Genomic DNA, 19,428 nt, shown 5'->3' with positions numbered 1-19,428 from the left:
AACCAAAGTCCTACACAGGTACATGTCGTCACACGGACATGTAGGACTTCCAAGTTCCCCGGAATCCGGGACACGTGTATTGCTAGTCTTGGCTAACATCCGGACATAGCTCGTCAATTTGACGTGACCGGTTATGGTATACACGCAGACTGTGTGTCCAACGAGTAATGTTGATCATTTAATGGTTGACGGGGTAGATTAAATGTGGCTCACACAAACGTCTTGCATATCACTGCGTCACAGGCTCACAGCCAGCTACAGTTTTCATTAACCCCTGCTGTCTGCTGTTATTCTTGAGCCTCGTGCAGGAGTGAGCACGCATGTGCATGTAACACATCAAGTGTCACAGATACCGGCCTGATCGGCTAGGGATAAACAGCTTGTAGGAAACAAACCAAAATTGCAAAATCACTGCCCAAGGATGACTTCCGGGACACACTGCTACTCCTCCGATTCTACTACCAGTGTAAGGAGCACTGGTTAAAAAAAGGGTGAAGATTACCTAAGTATTAAAGATGCCTATCATCTATGAAACTCAAACGCAACTGAACAATCCAACTTTGGTCTTTTGTTCTAGCAGACTCTGTTTGATCTGTATCAACAGTCAAAGGATCGCCTGGGGACCACTCACCCAGCACTGCTCCATCACAGCACAACCATAATGGGTTTCATCCTTTCCTTTTCCCAGAGCCCGCGTACCATGGCGGCGTTGACAAACAGGCATGACGCCTCCTTTGCCGAGTGGAACCTTCCTCGAATAACCTCAAAGACCAGTCTGCCAAAGCTCACAATCCTCCCAAAGCCTCCACTCATCACCAACCTCTCAAAGGCGTCCTGCGTTTCATCAAACCCGACCCATTCCTGCCCACGGCCTTCATGCACGTGCCCGAAAACATGCAGCCGCGGCCGCGCCCGCCAAATCTCCCGGAGGAGATGCGAACACCCCAGGCTCAACAGGTCGAGATGGGCCCGAGGCGGGCAGTGGGTGACGAGAATATCCACGCCGTCTGGCAACGCGCCCGCCCACACGTCCTCCGGCCTGGGGTACTGGAACGCCCAGTTGCCATACCGGGGTGAGAGGGGGCTGCCGAAGACGAGCAATTTGCGCCCGTTGGAACACTGGACGGTCGCAGACTCGTTGCACAGGTAAGTGATATCCCCCCAGTCGAGCCGGACCCTCTCGTCTCCTGGGTCTCGCGCCGGGTCGAGGATGGTGTCGTGGTTGCCGGCGACGACGATCTTGTGCGCGTGTGGCTGCGCCTTGAGCCAGTCCAGCGCCGCCTGGAGCTCCTCGAGCGTCCCATTCTTCGTGAGGTCGCCCGCGTGGATGAGCACGTCGCCGTCGGGGAGTTCGGCCTGGCTGTTGTGTGTGTCTGAGACGCAGACGACGGTGACAGGATCCGATATGGGGCGACGTGGCACGACGTTATGGAAGCTGTATAGCTTCTTGGCGAGGTACAGGAGAGGCGAGCGGAAGAATTTCTCCCAGGCGCTGGGCCGCGGTCTTTTTAGAAGTGACTCCATGTTCAAGTGGCGCTCAAATGTGGTTGAGGCGGCTTCTAGCAGCCAACCCGTAAGCTCTTATATCCATGCCGGATCAGTCCTGTCTTACGGGAAGTGTTTGTCAACATGTTAAGCCACTTGGCCTGTCCTTTGTGGCACAGCTAATTGAGTGGGCGCAGCCTGTTCAACAACAAGCTGCTGCCTTGCGGGCGTGTCAATGGGGGAACAATGAAGTCCACTAGGTCTGCCGTATGGCCGTTGAACATCCTACAGCCCCCCCACAAAAGGCTGATTCGAGGATCAATAAGTCCATTCCGAGGAGGCACATGACTTGTTCTGAGCGTGCAGCATTCCAAGCTGCATAGACTTGCGATACGCATTCGGTATCTGGGTGCTCTGAGGCCGTGGTGGTGCTTCGTCCAAAGATCAGTCTTGAAGCTTGTGGCGATTGGGCGTATGGAGCCGTGGAATCTGGGTCTCCAGGGCACCACGAGGACGGCTCGAGGATGGCTGCCAAGGTCAATGCCAGGATGCCGGCGGATCTCGAGGCCCTCAAGGATCATTACAAATGCCAACGGTCGAGGTGGTGCAGGAAGGCCAGGAAGGCCACGTGCTACAGGTGGCTTCGTGGGATGAGAAGCGGACTCCTAGGTAGGCCGACTAGACTGGGAGACAGCAGTGGCGAGCGAGCGACTAGTCGGGGCCCGACTGACAAGGACCTCGTCCTCGGGAGGGAGGCCTACCGGGATTTCGGTTCTGAGACCCCGTGCCACTGTGGTTTGCAGCAGTAAGCTTGGGGCTGTGCTGGGGACTGTTTCGCATCACCTACCGCCGGACTGCCACCATCGTCGTATGCCTGACTTTCCGGAGGCAACTGTTTGCTTCTAGGTCCCACCAGCTCATCGACCCGGTCACTCTCTCGAAGAGCTATAAAGCCCAGGTAAGCTACGAACACGCCGCGGCCTGAGGGATAACCGATGGCCTTTGCGATCGTCGAGCTGCATCGACTTCTCGAACACCTGCTGTGACATCCCACTTCCGCCCCACCACAACTTACATCTCGCCCAATTGATCGTCATCACCACCACCACCACCACCATCATTATCGCCACCACCTTTTAGCACCATCAACAATCCCTAGCAAGAAGCCATCATTACCTTGACTTGATCTTCTCCTAGAACCTCGATTCTGAACCAAGTCCCTCGCAGATTTCCAAACCTCAACAATTGGGCCAACGATTATGGCAGACTTCGAGGCTCCTTCAGGGCCCCCACCTCCCAAGGTTCCCGAGGGATGGGTCGCCAGATGGAACGCACAATACTCAGAATGGTGAGCAATTTCGCAACAACGGACGCATGTGTCATCCCAGACAAAGTACTAATATGGCCCAGGTTCTACGTGAACACCTTTACCAAAAAGTCCCAATGGGAGAAGCCCACCGAGCCAGCCCGGCCTCCCATGGGCGATGACGCCCCTCCGGGCCCTCCACCCGCCTACGCCGGCGGCAGCGGGCCCGCCCCCACCGACTCCAAGACGAACCCCTTCACCCCACAGTCCACCGGCCCCGGCGGTGCCTCCAGCTCGACCGACTCGGACGCCGAGTTTGCGCGTAAGCTACAAGAAGAAGAGGACGCCCGCGCGCGCGGAAGCTTCGGAGGCGGCGGCGGCGCTGCCTCGAGCTACATGAACTCCAGCCCGGGTCCCGGCCAGAGCTCGAGCCCGTACCCCAGCCAACTGCCACCCCGCGAGGGCGAGACCAAGAGCAAGGGCCTGCTGGGCAAGATCTTCGGCGCCGGAAAGAGCAAGCTCGGTAGCGGCGGTGGCGGTGGCTTCGGAGGCCACGGCGGCGGCCATTATCCCCAGCAGGGCGGGTACTACCCCCAGCAGCAGCAGTACGGCGGTTACCCCCAGCAGGGCTACGGAGGCTATCCTCCCCAGGGCGGGTACGGTGGCTACCCTCCGCAAGGAGGATATGGCGGTGGATACGGCGGCGGCTACGGTGGCTACGGAGGGAGGCCCCAGAAGGCCGGCGGTGGAGGTATGGGAATGGCCGGTGGAGCGGCGCTCGGTCTAGGAGCGGGCTTGGTCGGTGGCGCTCTCATCAACGAGGCATTCGACGATCATCAGGAGCAAGAAGCCTACCAGGATGGTTTCCAGGACGGAAATGATTTTGGCGGCGACGACGGAGGTGGCGACTTCTGATCACCTCACCTGGTCATGAGCTCACGAAGTCTGGATGTTGGCGTTTCGGACCGGTTCTGTTTTGTTTCATTCTCCATTATGCTGAATAGGGTGGACATATTGGGAATATGAAGTCGTGCTGTGCAGTTGGCCAGACTCTGCCGTTGTGTATTGCACCTGCCGTACTTATATGCATGTCCAGGTCTCGGTTGTTGCATACATAAAACCTTGAGAGAAGACAGAAGACAGGGACATGAACTGTTGAGAAGATGATTGTAGACATCTTCTTACCCAGGCAGATGGCTAAGCCAGCCCTACTCTGCCAAACATGTCCTTCGCCCTCCACTGCCTGTGCCGGCATTAATTCAGATTGCGAAAGACTCCGGTCTTACTACAGTTTAGCCCAATACCATCCCGAGGCTGGGGATTTGGTCGTCAATCTGCAACGGTCTCGCCAATTCCCTTGGACATGGGCATCATGCATGTGCCAAATCTTGGGTCAAGTGGGAAACGGCGGCTCTCGATCTGGGCTGTGCCATCTAAGTAACTGCACTGCAAGTGGCTTGAGGGAAAACGGTTTCATTGTTCACTATGAATCATACCTCGTCAGTAAGCCAACGGGCTTCTCATTCGTTGAAGCTGCATGTTTTAGTGGGGCTCCGGTCCAGTAGTGCTGCGCTTCCGCCCTGACGGGCCTGAGAGACTCCTTTGAGTGGTCCTGAGTCACGGACCCCAAGTCCCCCCAGCCGTGGTCTCAAGGGTGCCACTCACTTACATCTCTCAGCCGGTAGTCTAGATACAACAGGGTCCAACTATATAATACGGGTTGAGAATTAGTTTAATCTGTTCCCTAGTATCCATTCTGCGATAAATCCATCAACAACTGAGCACTTCCCAAGACTTGAGTGTGTTTGAGTCTTGAATTACGACCACTTCAACTTCATCATCGGCATGCTAGAGACAACCACAGCAACAACTTCAACCACAACTGCACAACTAGCAGCCCTGCCAATGAGTCTGCCACTGAGTCCGCAAACCAACTCTACAACCACATCCCCTCAGGAGTCAAGCAACTCTCCTGAATCCACCATGCCACCATTCACCCCTGAGCAATGCCTCTTCTGTGGAAAGCTCTCACCAAGCTTCAATGACAGTGTGGTACACGTGCGAGAATCACACGGCCTGTTTGTTCCTCATCAGCAACAACTAGCAGTCGACCTCGAGACTCTGTTCAGATATCTACATCTTATTATCTTCGGATATCGAGAATGCATAAAATGCGGAACAAAGAGGGCTACAGTACAAGCCGTACAGCAGCATATGACCGGCAAAGGCCATTGCAATTTTGACACATCAGGAGAAGACTCGGAGTTTGCTGAATTCTACGACTTCTCTGAGACGGAAGACGCCTCAGAGAGTGAAACTGAAGGCGACGGCTATAAGAGTGATCAGGAGGAAACGGCAGCAAGCTCGAGTCAAAAGCCACTACCAGCTGGTCAGGACTCGATGCGTTTACCATCAGGTAAAATCATATCGAGGCAGTCATCAGCACAAGCAGGGCCGACATTCACCCAGCTGCGCCGTCGAGCCCGCACGTATGCCTCACGACTAGAGCACACTCTGGTTCAAGCCGGCGACGACGAGGACGAGAAACAGGAGCAGGGCTCTAGCAAAGAGGATCCCGACTCGGTCGCACACGATACGCGGCTGTTGCCGAAGAGGGAGAAACGGGAGAAAGGGACAGTGACATATCAGATGGCGAGCATGAGCGTCAGCGACCGAAACAGTCTGGTGCACCTGCCGGCGTCTCAGCAGCGCGCAATATTGGCGGCCCAATTCAGGCACACGGTGAAGGTGCAGAAGGAGGAGAGGCGGAGACAGGGGAAAGTTGATCGGAAGGGAAACAAGAACTTGTATGCGTATTGGCATACGGAAACGCCCGTCTACCAATGTGGCTAGGTATAACATGATTACCCATGTACTGAATGGGTTGCCTCCCGATATGCTCAATAAGTGACAATGTGGTTGTCACAGTTCCGGTGAGTTCACACGCCCGGATGGAAATGTCATATTTTGCATTTTTAATGCAGCTGCGGTTCTGTTGAACCCTTCGGTATTTTCTCTAAGCTTGCGTACTTCATCCACGGTCTGCCTCAGTCGTCGCGGCCGGTGCAGTCGCCTCTCAAGTTTTATCTCCCGTCCGACCATCTATCTCGACAAGCGATATACGTGTTTTCTTGTAAAATACAACATAGGATTGAAAGCTCTACTTGCAATCAAAGTTGTCTGCCAGACTTGTCATGTTGAGGCAATCCATTCCACACTTTCAACAGTCTCAGTTACTCTGTTGCGATTTAGCTGATTCTCATGGCAACATACCTGCGTAGATTTCCTCAAGTTCACAAGGATGGGGACAGGATAGTCAATGGGGGATCAAAACCTATTAAACTGTGTGGTTCATGCCTCACGACACGCATGTTGAATTTCTTTTTAATACATGCTCTTTTTTGTCGTTGAAGCAGTACGTCCCCGTCTCTCGGATCATTCACGTTCATGTTGTCAGGTGTTTGAATTCCACATCTAACGATCATGGCTCCGATGTTAAACCATTTGATGGTCTTGTTGAGTGGTCTTTTGGCATAGCGCCCTTTTGTTGTTGGGACTGGGATGTTGTAACTCTCCAGCTCGTCTACGATCCATTTTGGACCGGACCAGCTTGCCTCTCGAAGATAAGGTGGAAGAGTGTGCTATCGAGCATTGGCCTAATTACTAAGTACTGCCACCTCTGGGCAGCTGTGATGTACGTAGCAACTGCAGGTTTAAGGTCAGCTTGGCGCAGGTGCTTCGCATCTTTCAGTCATCCCGCAGCCTTCGAGCCTGTCCAGTTTGGCATACTATATGTGCCAAGCCGACGGCGGCTTAGGGCTAGAGTTCACTTAATACTGCTGCAGATGTCTTGCTCGTGATGATACATCGAGACAGACTCTGAATGTATACGGGGGAGAAAGGTTGCCCAAGAGGACAGCAAGTCAAACAGCAATCCGCGGTGGGTTGAAAGGGTATGCAAGACACAGGAGCAGTATCGCGGCAGTGAATAATACAATGGAAGAGCTGCTATAGGTTGCAGCGGAATGGGACGTTGACGATGATTCCCGAGTACGACTACGCATCTCCAATGGGCAGTGCTAAGCTCTACTAGCGGCGCCGCTTTGATACTCAAAAGTCACAACGCTATGTTCTTGGAGGCCCCTAGAAGCTCTGTAGCTCAGGACATGACGTGTGCCCTGGGTACAACTCCAACACTAAATGTATGATGGACCCACCAGCTCAGCTCAGTATATAGAGTCGACGACCTCATCGTGGGGGTCGCAGCTTTTTATTGCAGAAAACGCTGTACCGACCAAGAGCAAACAACCTGCTCAAGGTACAGTCGAAATCGCTTCGAGCCTCTTAGCCCATCAGGAACCACAACACGATGAGGTTCTCTGCCCTTGGACCAACATTGCTGGGCCTCGGAGCCCTCGCAATGACACTACTGTGTCTATTCGCAGGCTCCACGACGTCGTTCCTGCCGGAGTTTTCACTCATCACGGTAAGATGGCAATGGATCCTAACAATGTCCCGAGATATCCGTGCTTGATCTAATTGAGACCCTCAGGTGAACACATCACAAGTCGGCCAAGGCATCCTCAATAGTAGCTATGTGGACAGCCATCCCGAACTGGCCGCCATTCTGGATGCAATTCCGTCTTTTCTGCAAGACGACGCCGAGGACCTGCTGAATACCGTCCTCCAGCGGCTTGGCATCCACGACTTCTACACGGCCAATCTCATGACTGTAAGCACCAAGCTGGAAACAGGATGACCTCTCATCTTCCCCGGGGACTCCAGCGAGTCTTGGGTCTCACACGGCATAAGGAAAGACGGGAAAATTGACACCAACCGTCACAGTACTGCCAGGGCTACTACGAGCCAACAGCGATCCCGAACGAGACCGTCTCCCGCAACGAGATCACACGCAACTTCACGTACTGCAGCCCTCGCAGCGGCAACTTCCAGTTCGACCCCCGCGAGGCCCTACAGCGCGACCTGAACGCCTCCGGAAACGGCTGGCTAAACGTCTCGGACCTAAATTGGCCGGATGAGATCGACCGCGGCATTGACGCTATTCACATCGTGCAGCGCGTGGCCTTCATCATCTGTGCGTGAAAACCTACTCCTGCCCACCCGTTGTTCATCCCTCCGCCACCCATGGAAACCCCCTAGGATGCCATCCACCACGCCAGTCTCTCTGCCAGTGCTAACAGAACAACCGCAGACTGCGTCTCGATCGGGCTGATCGGCCTCGCGACGCTCGCCTCCATCGTCTCGTTCGCCTTCTCGGGCCGCATGTCCGCCTGCGGCAATATCGTCATCGCCCTGCTGGCGTTCCTGGTGGTTGCCATCTCGAGCGCCCTCGCGACGGCGATCGCGGTGATCGGCGCCCGCGCCGTCGACAGGTACGCCGAGCAGGTCGGTGTCACGGCTTCCCCCGGGAGGAGGTTCCTGGGCCTGACGTGGGGCGCCACGGCCGCCATGCTGGTCTGCCTGATGTGGTGGTCCGTCGACTGCTGCGTCGGCCGCCGCGGGAGGAGGAAGAGGTTCTCGCGCGGCGAGAAGTATAGCTCGTGGGATAAGTGAGCAGGGTCTCAGAGGGACTTGGGAGTGTGTTCCGATTCTGGGCCTTCCGTTCGGCACCCCGTGCACCTTTGGGTACTGGCCCACCCCTTTAAGGTCAGACCCTGCCGTAGATGGGCACGGCAGATACTGGGGGAAACTTTGGGCGTGAGAATATGGGAAAACCTGCCCGCCTTCCGCAATTCTGACCCGCTGAGGTCATTGCCTGTCGCTGGGAAAAGACAATGAAATGATTGGTCACACCAGCTTGGACACAATCATGGCTCTGCTGAAATTAAAGCAGAGTGATGAAAGCGTGGTGATGTTGCGGATTTCCTGATTCCTCCCGAGCAAGCCCGGGAAAGCTGCCCCCATGCGATGAATAAAACTGAAAACCGTCCTTTGCCCATTTTGACATCGATCTCGGAGCGAGCGAAATTGAGTGAGTGTGGGTAATCGACCGGATTGAAAGCTGTGCGCCTTTTCTTAGTTAATGGCCAAATTCATCAAGCCATTTCCGTAGAGTCGAGTAAGTCGCTCGAGGAACTGTAGTACGCAACTGCGGATTGTCAAGGAATTCACATTGTTTTACTTGACCTGCTGGCCAAAGTCTACATGCGCAGAAAACAAAAGCCCGGGCCATATTGCGCCTTTCTTCGTCAGGCACAAGCCTGCAATGCCTAATGATCTCCTGGTCTGGATGTATCAGCCAAACTAACACGCTCCGTCTCGTCATCTACTCATGTGAGCACCGGATATACAAAATAGGAGGGCCCTGGATGTGTAGACGGCATTATTTCTTGGCACCTTTCTGGTTCCGCGACCCTCCACCGCCGTTGTTGTCCTTTGAGGATCCAGCCAGGAAGGCGGCCATGTCAAAGTTGCCCATTGGGTTCTGTGCCCCTTGCTGGCCGCCCATGAGGCTGTTCATGGGGTTGCTTTTCTGGCTCTCTTCCCACTCCTTCTTCATTTCCGGGTCCACTGTTGGTCGTTGCGTTAGCGCTGCAAACATGACATGCTCGATATATCCGGGAGAAGCCAGGCAGAGAGACTCACTGTTGTCAACCAGGTATGGCATGCCAAAGAAGATACCCATGCTGACGAGACCCAGCAGGATCATGGGGTTCTTGAGAATGCTCAGGACATTGACTGGTAGACTTGCGTCAGCATAATCGAACTGCGAGGACCCAACCCTCGTGGCCACTTACATGAGCTCCTCTCCATGAAAAAGTTCTTAGGCCCCAGCACCTTGACCTCCAGGGCGCCCCCGTTCGTGACGGCGGCAGCCTCGCCCTTGTTGTTCCAGTCGTTGCCCCGGTACGTCTCCCAGGCGGCGACCTTAAGCCTGGCCGTCCTCTCCTCCTTCTCGGTCTGGCCGGCGCCGGCCACCACGGGGAGGACGTCGACCCGCAGCGGCGCGAAGGCGTGGGTGGGGCTGTGCACGTCGAGCAGGTAGCTGCCCTCGGAGACGTTGTGGAAGGCGAAGGTGTTGGCGGGGGACAGGTAGGCGGAGGCGCCGGAGTGGAAGGAGGAGAGCGTCGCGTGCGTCTGGGGCGGGAGGAATCGCGGGTTGGGGAGCATGTGCGTCGCGGGGATGACGAGGTTGATGGTCGTCGTGGCGGCCGCCGCCGCTACGGATAGGAAGGAGAGGGCCAGCGGGGTGAACATATCGCTGCGCATCTTGACGGTGGTGTGGGCGCCTCTGTTCGGCGTTGTCGTCTTCTGGGCAGGTCGTCGGGCGTGATCTGTCTTGACATGCAGGTTGGTTTGGCGGCTCAGCTGTGGACATTCCACCGTTTGAGAGGACGTTGCCGAGCTAGGAGCTTGGATGCTGCAGGGTGGGTCGCATCAAGCACCCTGGTTGGGCGCTGCATTTAAGCTTACTGGGACCGAGCCTCCAGGTGCCCCAAATCTGGCAAGTACAGCTGCTGTGGCATGCAGTTGTAGTCTAACTGCAGCACCTGCCATTCTTCATTTACAGACACAGGAAGCGGCTTGATGAATGAGTTGGCGCAGCCACCAAAACGAGATAATATCGACAGTCTTTCAATATCTCAGCGAGTTGCTGAGCTAGAACGTGTTAAAACCAGGGCAGGGTACCTAGGTAGTATGGTGCATGGCTCCAAACCCTCTTCAGTCTCCGAGTCCCGCACGATGCAGAAGGTTTCCGTCTACATCCGCGCTGCTACGATGTGCTCAGACCGAAGACACGTGTTGATTTAATCCAGTATCGAATTAGGATAGCATGACTTGCTGCTGGCTAAAAAGGAAAAGCTACGACGGAACTTTCTCTTCAATCAGACAACTGTCGGTGCGGCCTCCTGCTCCTTGTCCTGGGGCTTACCTTCCTTGCCCTCGGTAGTGGCGGCAGACGCGGCCTCGAACGACTGCTCGAAATCGGCGATGATATCGTCAATGTGTTCCGTACCCACCGAGATGCGGATGAGATCCTGCAGGAGGTGAATGTCAGCGAATCTACTCCCCACGGTCTTGGACAACCACCGAAAAAACGCACCTCAGTTGTGCCCGAGGTAATCTTCTCCTCGTCCGAGAGCTGCTCATGTGTCGTGGTCCACGGGTGGATCGCGAGCGTCTTGGAGTCGCCCACGTTGGCCAGGTTCGAGATGAGCTTGAACCCGTCCACGATCTGGCTGCCGGCCTTGCCGCCGCCCTTGACGCCGAAGCTGAGGACGCCGCCCGCACCCCTCTTGAGGTACTTCTTGGCCAGCTCGTGGCTCGGGTGGTTCTCGAGGCCCGGGTACGACACCCAGCTGACGTAGGGGCTCTTCTCGAGGTACCTCGCCAGCGCCAGCGCGTTCTGGGCGTGGCGCTCCGCGCGGAGAGAGAGCGTCTCGATGCCCAGCAGCAGCTGCTGCGCGGCGAAGGGGTTCAGGCAGGCGCCGAGGTCGCGCAGGACCTCGACCCGCACCCGGATGATAAAGGTGATGGCACCGAAGGTCTCCCAGAACTTCAGCCCGTGGTATCCGTCCGATGGCTCAACCATCTGTGGGAACCGCTTGCCGTGCTTGCCCCAGTCGAACTTGCCCGAGTCGACGATTATACCGCCGATAGTGGTGCCGTGGCCACCAATCCACTTAGTCGCCGAGTGGACGACGACTACGGACTCGCTTGTTAGCAATGGCGCTCAGCTGGAACTGTGAGAACTCCCTTTTCTGGGGCTACCTGGGCCCAGGAAACAACGTACTATCCGCTCCGTGGTCAATGGGCCGGATGAAGTAGCCGCCCGCACCAAAAGTGTTGTCCACCACGACCGGAACGCCCTTGGCATGCGCCAGCTCCGCGATCTTCTCCAGGTCCGGGATGTTGTACCGCGGGTTGCCGATACTCTCGACGTACACGGCCTTGGTCTTGTCGTCGATGGCAGCCGCCAGCTCCTCGGGGTTGTCGCCGTCGATAAACTTGGTGCTTATGCCAAGGCGCGGGAATGCGACCTTGAACTGGTTGTAGGTGCCGCCGTACAGGTTGGACGTCGACACGATGTTGTCTCCCGACTGGGCCAGGGCGGCGATGGTCATGAACTGCGCCGCCTGGCCCGACGAGGCGGCGACGGCTGCTACACCTCCCTCGAGGGCGGCGATGCGCTTCTCAAAGACGTCGACAGTAGGCTGGATGCGGGGTGCTCAATGAATTGCTCTTCACAGGTCCGTGGGCAGCGCAAGCGTAGCCGCTTCAGTGCGACTTACGTTCATGATACGGCTGTATATGTTGCCAAACTCCTTGAGGCCGAACAGCCTGGCGCCATGGGCTGAGTCGTTGAAGACATAGCTCTATGAGAACCACTCAGTATCTCGTCCTGCGCACACACGCACACACAATAATTATTTCAAGTCATACAGTTGTTGCATAGATTGGTACAGCTCTTGCATTTGTGGCAGGGTCTGGTTCTTGTCTGTCATGGCGATCAGCTTGCTGGAACAGCTCTCATGAGGCAGGAAACTGACTCACCCGCCGTGGAGTTGGAGGGTCTCGAAGTTTTTGCTGAGTTCCGACATCGTGGGCCAAGATGTAAGCCAATTACGGTATGTACCTGTTTACACCGTTGAAGGTTTGGGGCAGAAGGTCGACTTGGTTACAGCAGCGCGGGCAGTGAGTGAGAGTCAACGGAAAGTCAAGTGATCACCAGCGCGGCCCAGACTATCTATGTACTTTAAGCTCCAGCTCCCCAGCTCTCCAGCTCCTGTCCCATTGCCTGCGTGACCGTCAAGCCCATCGGCCTCAAGCGTGAACTCGCACCTCAGTTTCATTTTGGGCCTCGAATTGCGCGCTTGGGAAGTGGGGGAGCCGAGCACGTCATTTCGACCGCCAACGTCGAGTGCTGGCCAAAAGGGTTGGCGCCGATGCTCTGCCGTTCCCCAAGCCGCGTGCCAGAGGGACTCTCGAGCCGGCCGACGGCCGATGGCCGCTGTTTGCTTCCTTTTGCCGCGTGCTGTGTGAGTAACGTGAGACGAGTGGTGTGCTGGAGATGGCAGTTCCTGCAGGTGGCACAGACCATTGTGTGTGGAAAACGAAACGCAGCCCCCCCTGTCGTTTTGACTCGCGCTCTCCCCTCCGCGCTGAAAAGCTTAAATTTTAAATCCACTTATATTTTATTATATCTTTATAATAAAATTACATATAATAATAAAAATAATATATAAAATTAAGTACTTTTAATATAAAATATTTTTAAATTTTTATTTTATAAAATTATATTTAATATAATTAAAATTTTATATTTTTATTAAAGATTTATTATTATTATTATTTATATAATTTATATTAATTAAAATATATTTAAATACTTTATATTATATATAAAATATTTAAATTTTAAATTTAAAAAACAGTATTATATATAAGACGTCACTTGGGCTTCACGGCACGAGGGCTTGAAATGTGTACCAAATTATGTGGATTTAAAGAGTATGCTGGCCTAAGAAGGAAAAAAGAGGAAGAAAGGAAGGAAGGCTTTAGAGGAGCCCTTTGGGCTACAGCTATAGGGCAGGAGGGGCTTATCGATAAGGGGGCCCGTGCAGGGCCCTGCACGGGCCCAGCCGCCTTGCCCCAGCCGCCAGCCCTAACTATATATATAAAAATAATTATATTATATATAAATAAATATTTTATTTATACTTTTTATTAAATAATGATTATAAGGATATATATATTATTATTATTATTAAGGGGATTTAAGATTTTGGAGGGGATGGGAGAGCGCGAGTCAAAACGACAGGGGGGGGGGCTGCGTTTCGTTTTCCACACACAGCAGTCGGAGGCTTCTGGGCCCACCGCCCCGGCAGGCTGGCGACTGCATCTATGCATCTGTACGCCAATGCACCTCCGCATGTCCTCTTGTACTGTATTGTACATGTGTGTGTGTCTCTCTACGAGCTGTATTTCATAAAGGCAGCCTCGATATCAGAAACCATGATCTACCGATACAGGAGGTGCCATCCAGTCTCGGTATGGCGTTGTCACGGCTAGCCTTGGATCTGCAGTGACTGGTGGGTCGACGGGGCACTCAACGGCAAGAGGAGCCGCATCGGCAAGCATGGACTCACGAGATTGTGGTCTGTCCTATACCGTGGGCTGACTTATTCCCAGGCCAATGCCGCTGGCCTGGCCGAGGAAGACGGTGACCCAAGAGAAAAGGCCACGGCAGGACTTCCCCACGGACGGTGCGGGCCTAGTTTTGCGGGCCAAGCCGTCAAAGACCACAAAACACGCCAGTGACATGACCTTCTCTGTCACACATCAAGACGTCGAGCACGGGCCGGTATGAAAACCCCCAGATAGCCGTCGTGTTCTACCCATTCTCTCTAGAAGGCAATTCTGGAAGAAAGGGAATTAAAAGCCCAGCACACACGATGAAATGATCCTTTAAAGTGTTCATTTTCAAACTTGTGAGCAGTATCCGCCTGCACACAGCAGAGTGCGGAATGAGATAATGCTATTCCTACTTGGCCGCCAGGGTTGAGTATGGCTGGCCCCTCGTCCCAAAGACAATTTGGATGGAAGAAGATTCGTAGCATTTTTTTCATTGCATACATGTCTCAGGGCTGGTTTTGGCTTTCGACAGACAGAGAACCTTCAACTTGTCTCGATATGCATCTCCCGTCTGCTGACTGCCACGAGCAGTTGCAGTCCCTCTCTCAAGGCAGCAAGACTTCAAGTAGGGTTTGGTGGCTACGTCGGACCCCCATGAGTATCTTGCGCGACGCTCTTTAATTCTTTGCACACCTGAGAAGGTGCTGTGCTGTGTGTGTGGGTAAACGCCCAATGACGCGGGCGTTTCACTCTTGACAGGAACTGAGTCCCACCAAACAGATGCACATATTGTCGGGCCGGCAACGGAATTGAGAGATTCACATGCTGTGGGCGTGCAAGATATACATGTAAGTCATGGATATGCAGAGATGTGGAAATGGAGGCACATGCCAGCGATTCAGGGGCAGCGTATTTGGTGGTACGGCTCAGCTGTGTTAACTACTCACGGTTATGTGCCGCTTCGTGATGATAGTTCCGTCAGGGCAAGCAATATTGTAGCCCACGCATCGACCAAGGTCAAGGTATCCATTACCAGTACAGGTGCGACAAAAATTAAACCAATTAGCAGATGTCGCCGAGCGGACAAATCCACGTCCACCGCACCTGTAACAGATTCTGTACTCGTACCTCTTCATGTCCAGTTCGTACAGGAGCCTGTGGCAGCTCCTGCATCTCGCGTACGGATCCTCCCCGGGCATTTCCAATGAGGCTGCTTCCCCCGAGACTGCTGCGTCTGTCGTCAAATCTCAATCTCTTTGGACATGTTAGCAAGGACGAGGCTCAGCTGTGTCTCATGGTGGGCGCTGAATCTGAGAGGACGTTACTCGGTTTCGTTCTTTGCGTCGGGGGTCTGAATTGTCTGGTCGAGGGGTGCCGTTTCTCTTCGCCAACTTGGTCGAGTTTCTCAACAGATAGTTCAGTGGAAATCTGATTTGTCTTCAACTTTGATCGTCTTTGTTGTCGACGCTGCTATCGAAGGAAACTCGAAGAGAATGAGTAAAATATTCCACACTTTTGTAGACCATTTGCATTCTTTTAGTCCCCCTACTAAGCTAGAACAACAATGATTGTAGTAGTGGGACAAGAGACAATGTAGGTTGCACGAAATTACAGTCAATTTCGCTATGCATGGCTTTAGGCATTGACTCTTCAATCCACTTCTGCAAACCGGTGTTGTGTCAGAAGCCACTTATTCGCACCAGAAGTCTTAGTGTCAGGAAGTGCTTATTCGTGTTTCCACACTTTTACATTGCATTTTTGCATTGCTCACTCGCTATACACTCGATCCTGCTCCTCGGTCACTCTCGTGCCGTTGAGCGTAACGCATGCAAGTAGCTGACATCCTCCAGGTAGTGGTTGTTCAGACATAGTATTCAATCATACAGCCTCAGGATGCTCTGTGATGCCTAGAGAAGTCTTGAGGCGGCTTCGTTGCATGAATTCCTTAAAACAATAATATGTTGGATCAACTCGCAGCAAGCGAAGCAATAGATGTTGCCGGTTCTGGCAAGATGAAGGACATAATCAGCCACATTGACATAATCATGTCATGCAAAAGCTCTCACTGGGACACATCTAGGCTGCACTCATCAAAAATCATCAGGGAGCAAATGCAGTCTTAAGTGTCAGTCACTTCGGCCTTTCCAAACAGGTGACTTCCGAGAAGCAGTGTATGCTGAGTTCATATAATTTCTTTAGTTTTACACGCTCGGCATTTAATGTTATTGGGAGACTAGGTGTATGAGAGGCTGATATAGTGTGAGTGGGCAGTCTGCAGGATTTGTGAGCGGTGGCCTTGGCTGACCCGATGACACTACAAGTTGGCCAACTTCCAACGACGACCGCTCACTCATTATGACAGCAACGTCTGAGCAACGTCTGAAGGAAGCGATATTGAGTGTCATATACATAACTGTATACATATAGACATATTCACAGGCCTGTCATTGCAATACGTAAAGATGCTAATACGAGCCCGTCGCCCATTCCAACCATGGATCCTCAAAGTCATTAAATCGCTTCTATACCCCCCGAAATCAAATGGTCCAACACAGCACAGCTGGCGCAACCCATCTAACAAATCCCTTCACCAGGTATCACGACGCCCATATCCATTCCCCGCGACAACTTCTTCCTCGCTCCCGACAAAGGTAGCGATCTCCCAGTCCTCGCTGCTGGCGAGGGTGCTCCGCCTGTGGTCCCACGAGGACAGCTTCTTGACCGTCACCTCGAGGGACGCGGTCTTGTGAGGCGGCGTGGCCGGGACGTATCCGAAGAACGAACCGCGGCCGTCGGAGCCGTAGTAGGCGTTTATGCGGCCATAGCGGCCTCCTTCATCTGGGCGTTTTGCTGCATGGGCATGCCCTGCCCCGCCCCACCACGGCCGTTGCGGAGGCCCGCGAACCCCCCCTTCAGCGCGTCCTTGATGGTGAGCGCGGCGGTGGCGGTCCACAGCAGAAAGTTGAACGAGGAGAAGACGGTGGCCGCACGAGCGGAGCCGCAGACGGCGCCACGGCAGAAGAGCAAGTGCGTCAGGAAGACGGCGAGGGCGACGAAGCCGGCGAAGTAGAAGAGGACGTTGGTGACCTCGAGGGCGAGAACGGCCCACGGGTGGGAGACTGTAGACAATGTCAGCTTGGAACCATGGTATGGGGACCGACGGTACTCACACTTGGGCATGAACTTGGGGACGGCCTCAAGGTATGCGATGGAGATCAGGGAGAAGAGCGGTACGAAGACCAAGAAGTTGACCTGAGAAGGCGACGAAGTCAGGGTGTCGACATTGTACCAGTTGGCAACTGTTGCGTCCCGTTAGCAAGATGGTCTCCGGTGGCCCAATCCCACGGCTGTGTTCATTCCCAAGCAGCCTTACCATATGCCGACAGGCCCAGGATAACCACGGCGAAGACGCCTTGCACGGCACGGAGAGCGAGCATCAGAGGGAAACCCATTTTGAAAGTCGTGAATTCGTCGGTTGGAATATTAGATGGGTACTGGTCTTGTTGGTGGAGTTCGAAGTCTGCGGGTCGAGCAACTAAAGAGAATGTATGGTATAACGGGCAGCCTGTGCACTGGTTTAAAGAAGGAGAAATAGGGAGGTGGCCCAGAAAGTGAGAAAGTAACCCAAGAAGACTTAATGAAGGGGGAAGACACTGCGCGCATGCAGGGCATTAAAAGCATCGAGCCAGTATATATCGGAGTGAAGCCAACTGTGGCATGGACGCGCATGTGTCCAGGGTCAACCTCGCCTGCCCGGGAGACAAGTGCGCTACGATGTACCAACCTGAAGCCTATGTGAAACACGGCACGACAGGGGCATGCCCACGATCTGGTGCAGGAGGGTGCGACGAAGCCGTCCAATGTCATGCTCGGTTTGGGGCGCACCCTGGGCCCTTGATGCTATACTTTTAGATTGACCTCAATGCCCCCGGGCGGAGATAAATCTGCACCTGCAGCGTCAGTGGGCACGCGCTGGTGGAGGAGGTATTTCTGTAACCGCCGGCAGTACGTGACGGCGGTTAGGACGGAGCCAATGGGTTGGGATCGCGCGAATGGGACGAGCGACCTAGTGACTCGACTCATCTTCTCGCGTTTGATTGAATTTGCTCGGAACCATGTGCAGTCTGCTAAGCTTAAAGTAAGCCTCGCCGACAGGTGATCATTGTGCCGCAGGCGTCCCGGACGGAGTACGGATACGGGTCAGCCTCGCTGGCGCTGCACTGGCAAGCGCGCACACCAGTTGGTGGTCCTCAAGGCCTGCCTGTTCATGAACACCGTGACTATACATGTCTGCACTGCTGCAGGAGCATGGTCGTACGGTCGCACTTGATATTGACGTGCCATGCGGCGGAGGGGCGTGATCGAGGGCCACCTGGCCTCGCTCCCTCGGTAGTGTAATAAAAGCTCAAGTAGACCGCACAGAAATAGACCCCCCAGCCGGCTAGGGAGATCAGCACCATGGGATTGAAACAGGGAAAGATGGAATTGGAAGGAGAAGTGCAGGGCAAGTGGCAAGGAAACATGTTTTGCTGGGGCGTCGTGTTTCTGAGGACAAGGCTCCTCGACGCCTTGGCAGTCTCCGGACGGTCAGAGTCCAGCGACAGCGGGCTTGGCTCTCAAGGAAAGGCGCTGGCCTCTGTTTCCAGATATTTCGGGTGTGCTCGAGGCCATCCCGTGCCAAGGCGTTAACGACAAACTGGTCCGGGAAGATGGAGTCGTCCTGCCTGGCCTGTGTCTGAGAGATCTCGAGCGCCAAGTGGACCAAGGTGACTGAATCGGTTCGCTTCGAGGCCAAGTGCTCGAGAGCGGCCGGTGCATGGCGACGTTGAGACCTCGCTCTGGGGTCGGCCCTGGGGTGTATGACTTGTCGTCCCGCAGCTGGGGTAGGTCTGTGTGTCTGTGTGCTGGAGTTTGGACCGCTGAGGGCCCAACAGGGGAGGAAAACTCTGGCGAGACTCAAGCAACTGCATTCAAGCCAGCACGGCCAAGGAGCTGTCGTCTGGTCCACTGGCATTTTCCAGTAGCTCGGGTCGAGTCATGGTGGGGCCTGCAAATGCTTGTGTTCTGGACTCTAAATCTGAGGCTGAGAATTGTGTCTTGGTCTAGATGGTGCGAGAAGTTATCACGCTCTAGACCGGCCGCTTGTCAATAATAAATAGCATGTAGCAAGAATGGTGAGACGCAGGTGAAGAAGTGTCGTGCCCAGGTGTTGAGTGTCAAGCCGCCGTGCACCTCGGCGCAATGCGACGGCCAGCCGGAGGGATCCAGACACATTATGTGCGCCCGTTCAGCCGGTACACGGCTTAGGAGGATTGCCTGGCGCACCCGGCCATCGACGGAGCGGTAGGAGTGATATGTATTGATGGCTTGTTGATGGTCCGGAGGAGTCCGGAGGCACGGTTCAACGATTGAATAGTTGAGCGGTTGCGCCGATGAACTCATCAATAGAGGTAATCGAGATGACGATCAGCAAGCGAGACATGTGGTAGCTGATTAGCACATGGCTCAATGGAGACGATCTTCTGAGCCTGATCGACTCA

At 54.3% G+C, this 19,428-nt stretch overlaps 7 protein-coding genes across 7 annotated transcripts; 3 read left to right on the top strand and 4 right to left on the bottom strand.

Annotated features, from left to right (window-relative positions):
- Nucleotides 1–645: 645 nt before the first annotated feature.
- On the bottom strand, nucleotides 646–1,524 carry INS49_011120 (uncharacterized protein; the record flags this gene model as incomplete). The annotated part of the gene is made up of 1 exon (XM_043171839.1): nucleotides 646–1,524. The coding sequence occupies one exon, from the start codon at nucleotides 1,522–1,524 to the stop codon at nucleotides 646–648; it is 879 nt and encodes a 292-aa protein (XP_043023584.1).
- A 1,220-nt stretch (nucleotides 1,525–2,744) lies between these two features.
- Nucleotides 2,745–3,706, top strand: INS49_011119 (uncharacterized protein; the record flags this gene model as incomplete). The annotated part of the gene is made up of 2 exons (XM_043171838.1): nucleotides 2,745–2,833; nucleotides 2,896–3,706. 2 exons carry the CDS (start codon nucleotides 2,745–2,747, stop codon nucleotides 3,704–3,706), a joined length of 900 nt encoding a protein of 299 aa, XP_043023583.1.
- A 1,068-nt stretch (nucleotides 3,707–4,774) lies between these two features.
- INS49_011118 (uncharacterized protein) lies at nucleotides 4,775–5,644 on the top strand (the record flags this gene model as incomplete). Its single annotated transcript, XM_043171837.1, has 1 exon — nucleotides 4,775–5,644. The coding sequence occupies one exon, from the start codon at nucleotides 4,775–4,777 to the stop codon at nucleotides 5,642–5,644; it is 870 nt and encodes a 289-aa protein (XP_043023582.1).
- A 1,516-nt stretch (nucleotides 5,645–7,160) lies between these two features.
- INS49_011117 (uncharacterized protein) lies at nucleotides 7,161–8,365 on the top strand (the record flags this gene model as incomplete). The annotated part of the gene is made up of 4 exons (XM_043171836.1): nucleotides 7,161–7,277; nucleotides 7,344–7,523; nucleotides 7,637–7,886; nucleotides 8,004–8,365. The coding sequence occupies 4 exons, from the start codon at nucleotides 7,161–7,163 to the stop codon at nucleotides 8,363–8,365; spliced, it is 909 nt and encodes a 302-aa protein (XP_043023581.1).
- A 769-nt stretch (nucleotides 8,366–9,134) lies between these two features.
- INS49_011116 (uncharacterized protein) lies at nucleotides 9,135–10,021 on the bottom strand (the record flags this gene model as incomplete). The annotated part of the gene is made up of 3 exons (XM_043171835.1): nucleotides 9,135–9,322; nucleotides 9,398–9,490; nucleotides 9,550–10,021. The coding sequence occupies 3 exons, from the start codon at nucleotides 10,019–10,021 to the stop codon at nucleotides 9,135–9,137; spliced, it is 753 nt and encodes a 250-aa protein (XP_043023580.1).
- Nucleotides 10,022–10,638: 617 nt separating this feature from the next.
- INS49_011115 (uncharacterized protein) lies at nucleotides 10,639–12,354 on the bottom strand (the record flags this gene model as incomplete). Its single annotated transcript, XM_043171834.1, has 6 exons — nucleotides 10,639–10,791; nucleotides 10,857–11,458; nucleotides 11,547–11,967; nucleotides 12,046–12,129; nucleotides 12,197–12,251; nucleotides 12,308–12,354. 6 exons carry the CDS (start codon nucleotides 12,352–12,354, stop codon nucleotides 10,639–10,641), a joined length of 1,362 nt encoding a protein of 453 aa, XP_043023579.1.
- A 4,121-nt stretch (nucleotides 12,355–16,475) lies between these two features.
- On the bottom strand, nucleotides 16,476–17,340 carry INS49_011114 (uncharacterized protein; the record flags this gene model as incomplete). Its single annotated transcript, XM_043171833.1, has 4 exons — nucleotides 16,476–16,726; nucleotides 16,768–17,007; nucleotides 17,059–17,187; nucleotides 17,262–17,340. The coding sequence occupies 4 exons, from the start codon at nucleotides 17,338–17,340 to the stop codon at nucleotides 16,476–16,478; spliced, it is 699 nt and encodes a 232-aa protein (XP_043023578.1).
- Between the last annotated feature and the right edge of the window lie 2,088 nt (nucleotides 17,341–19,428).

The sequence above is a fragment of the Diaporthe citri genome (genome assembly GCF_014595645.1).
Source record: "Diaporthe citri strain NFHF-8-4 chromosome Unknown scaffold_5, whole genome shotgun sequence".
NCBI classification, from domain to species: domain Eukaryota; kingdom Fungi; phylum Ascomycota; class Sordariomycetes; order Diaporthales; family Diaporthaceae; genus Diaporthe; species Diaporthe citri.
Note: the sequence above shows the minus strand (reverse complement) of the source record. Positions and strands in the feature narration are given on the sequence as shown.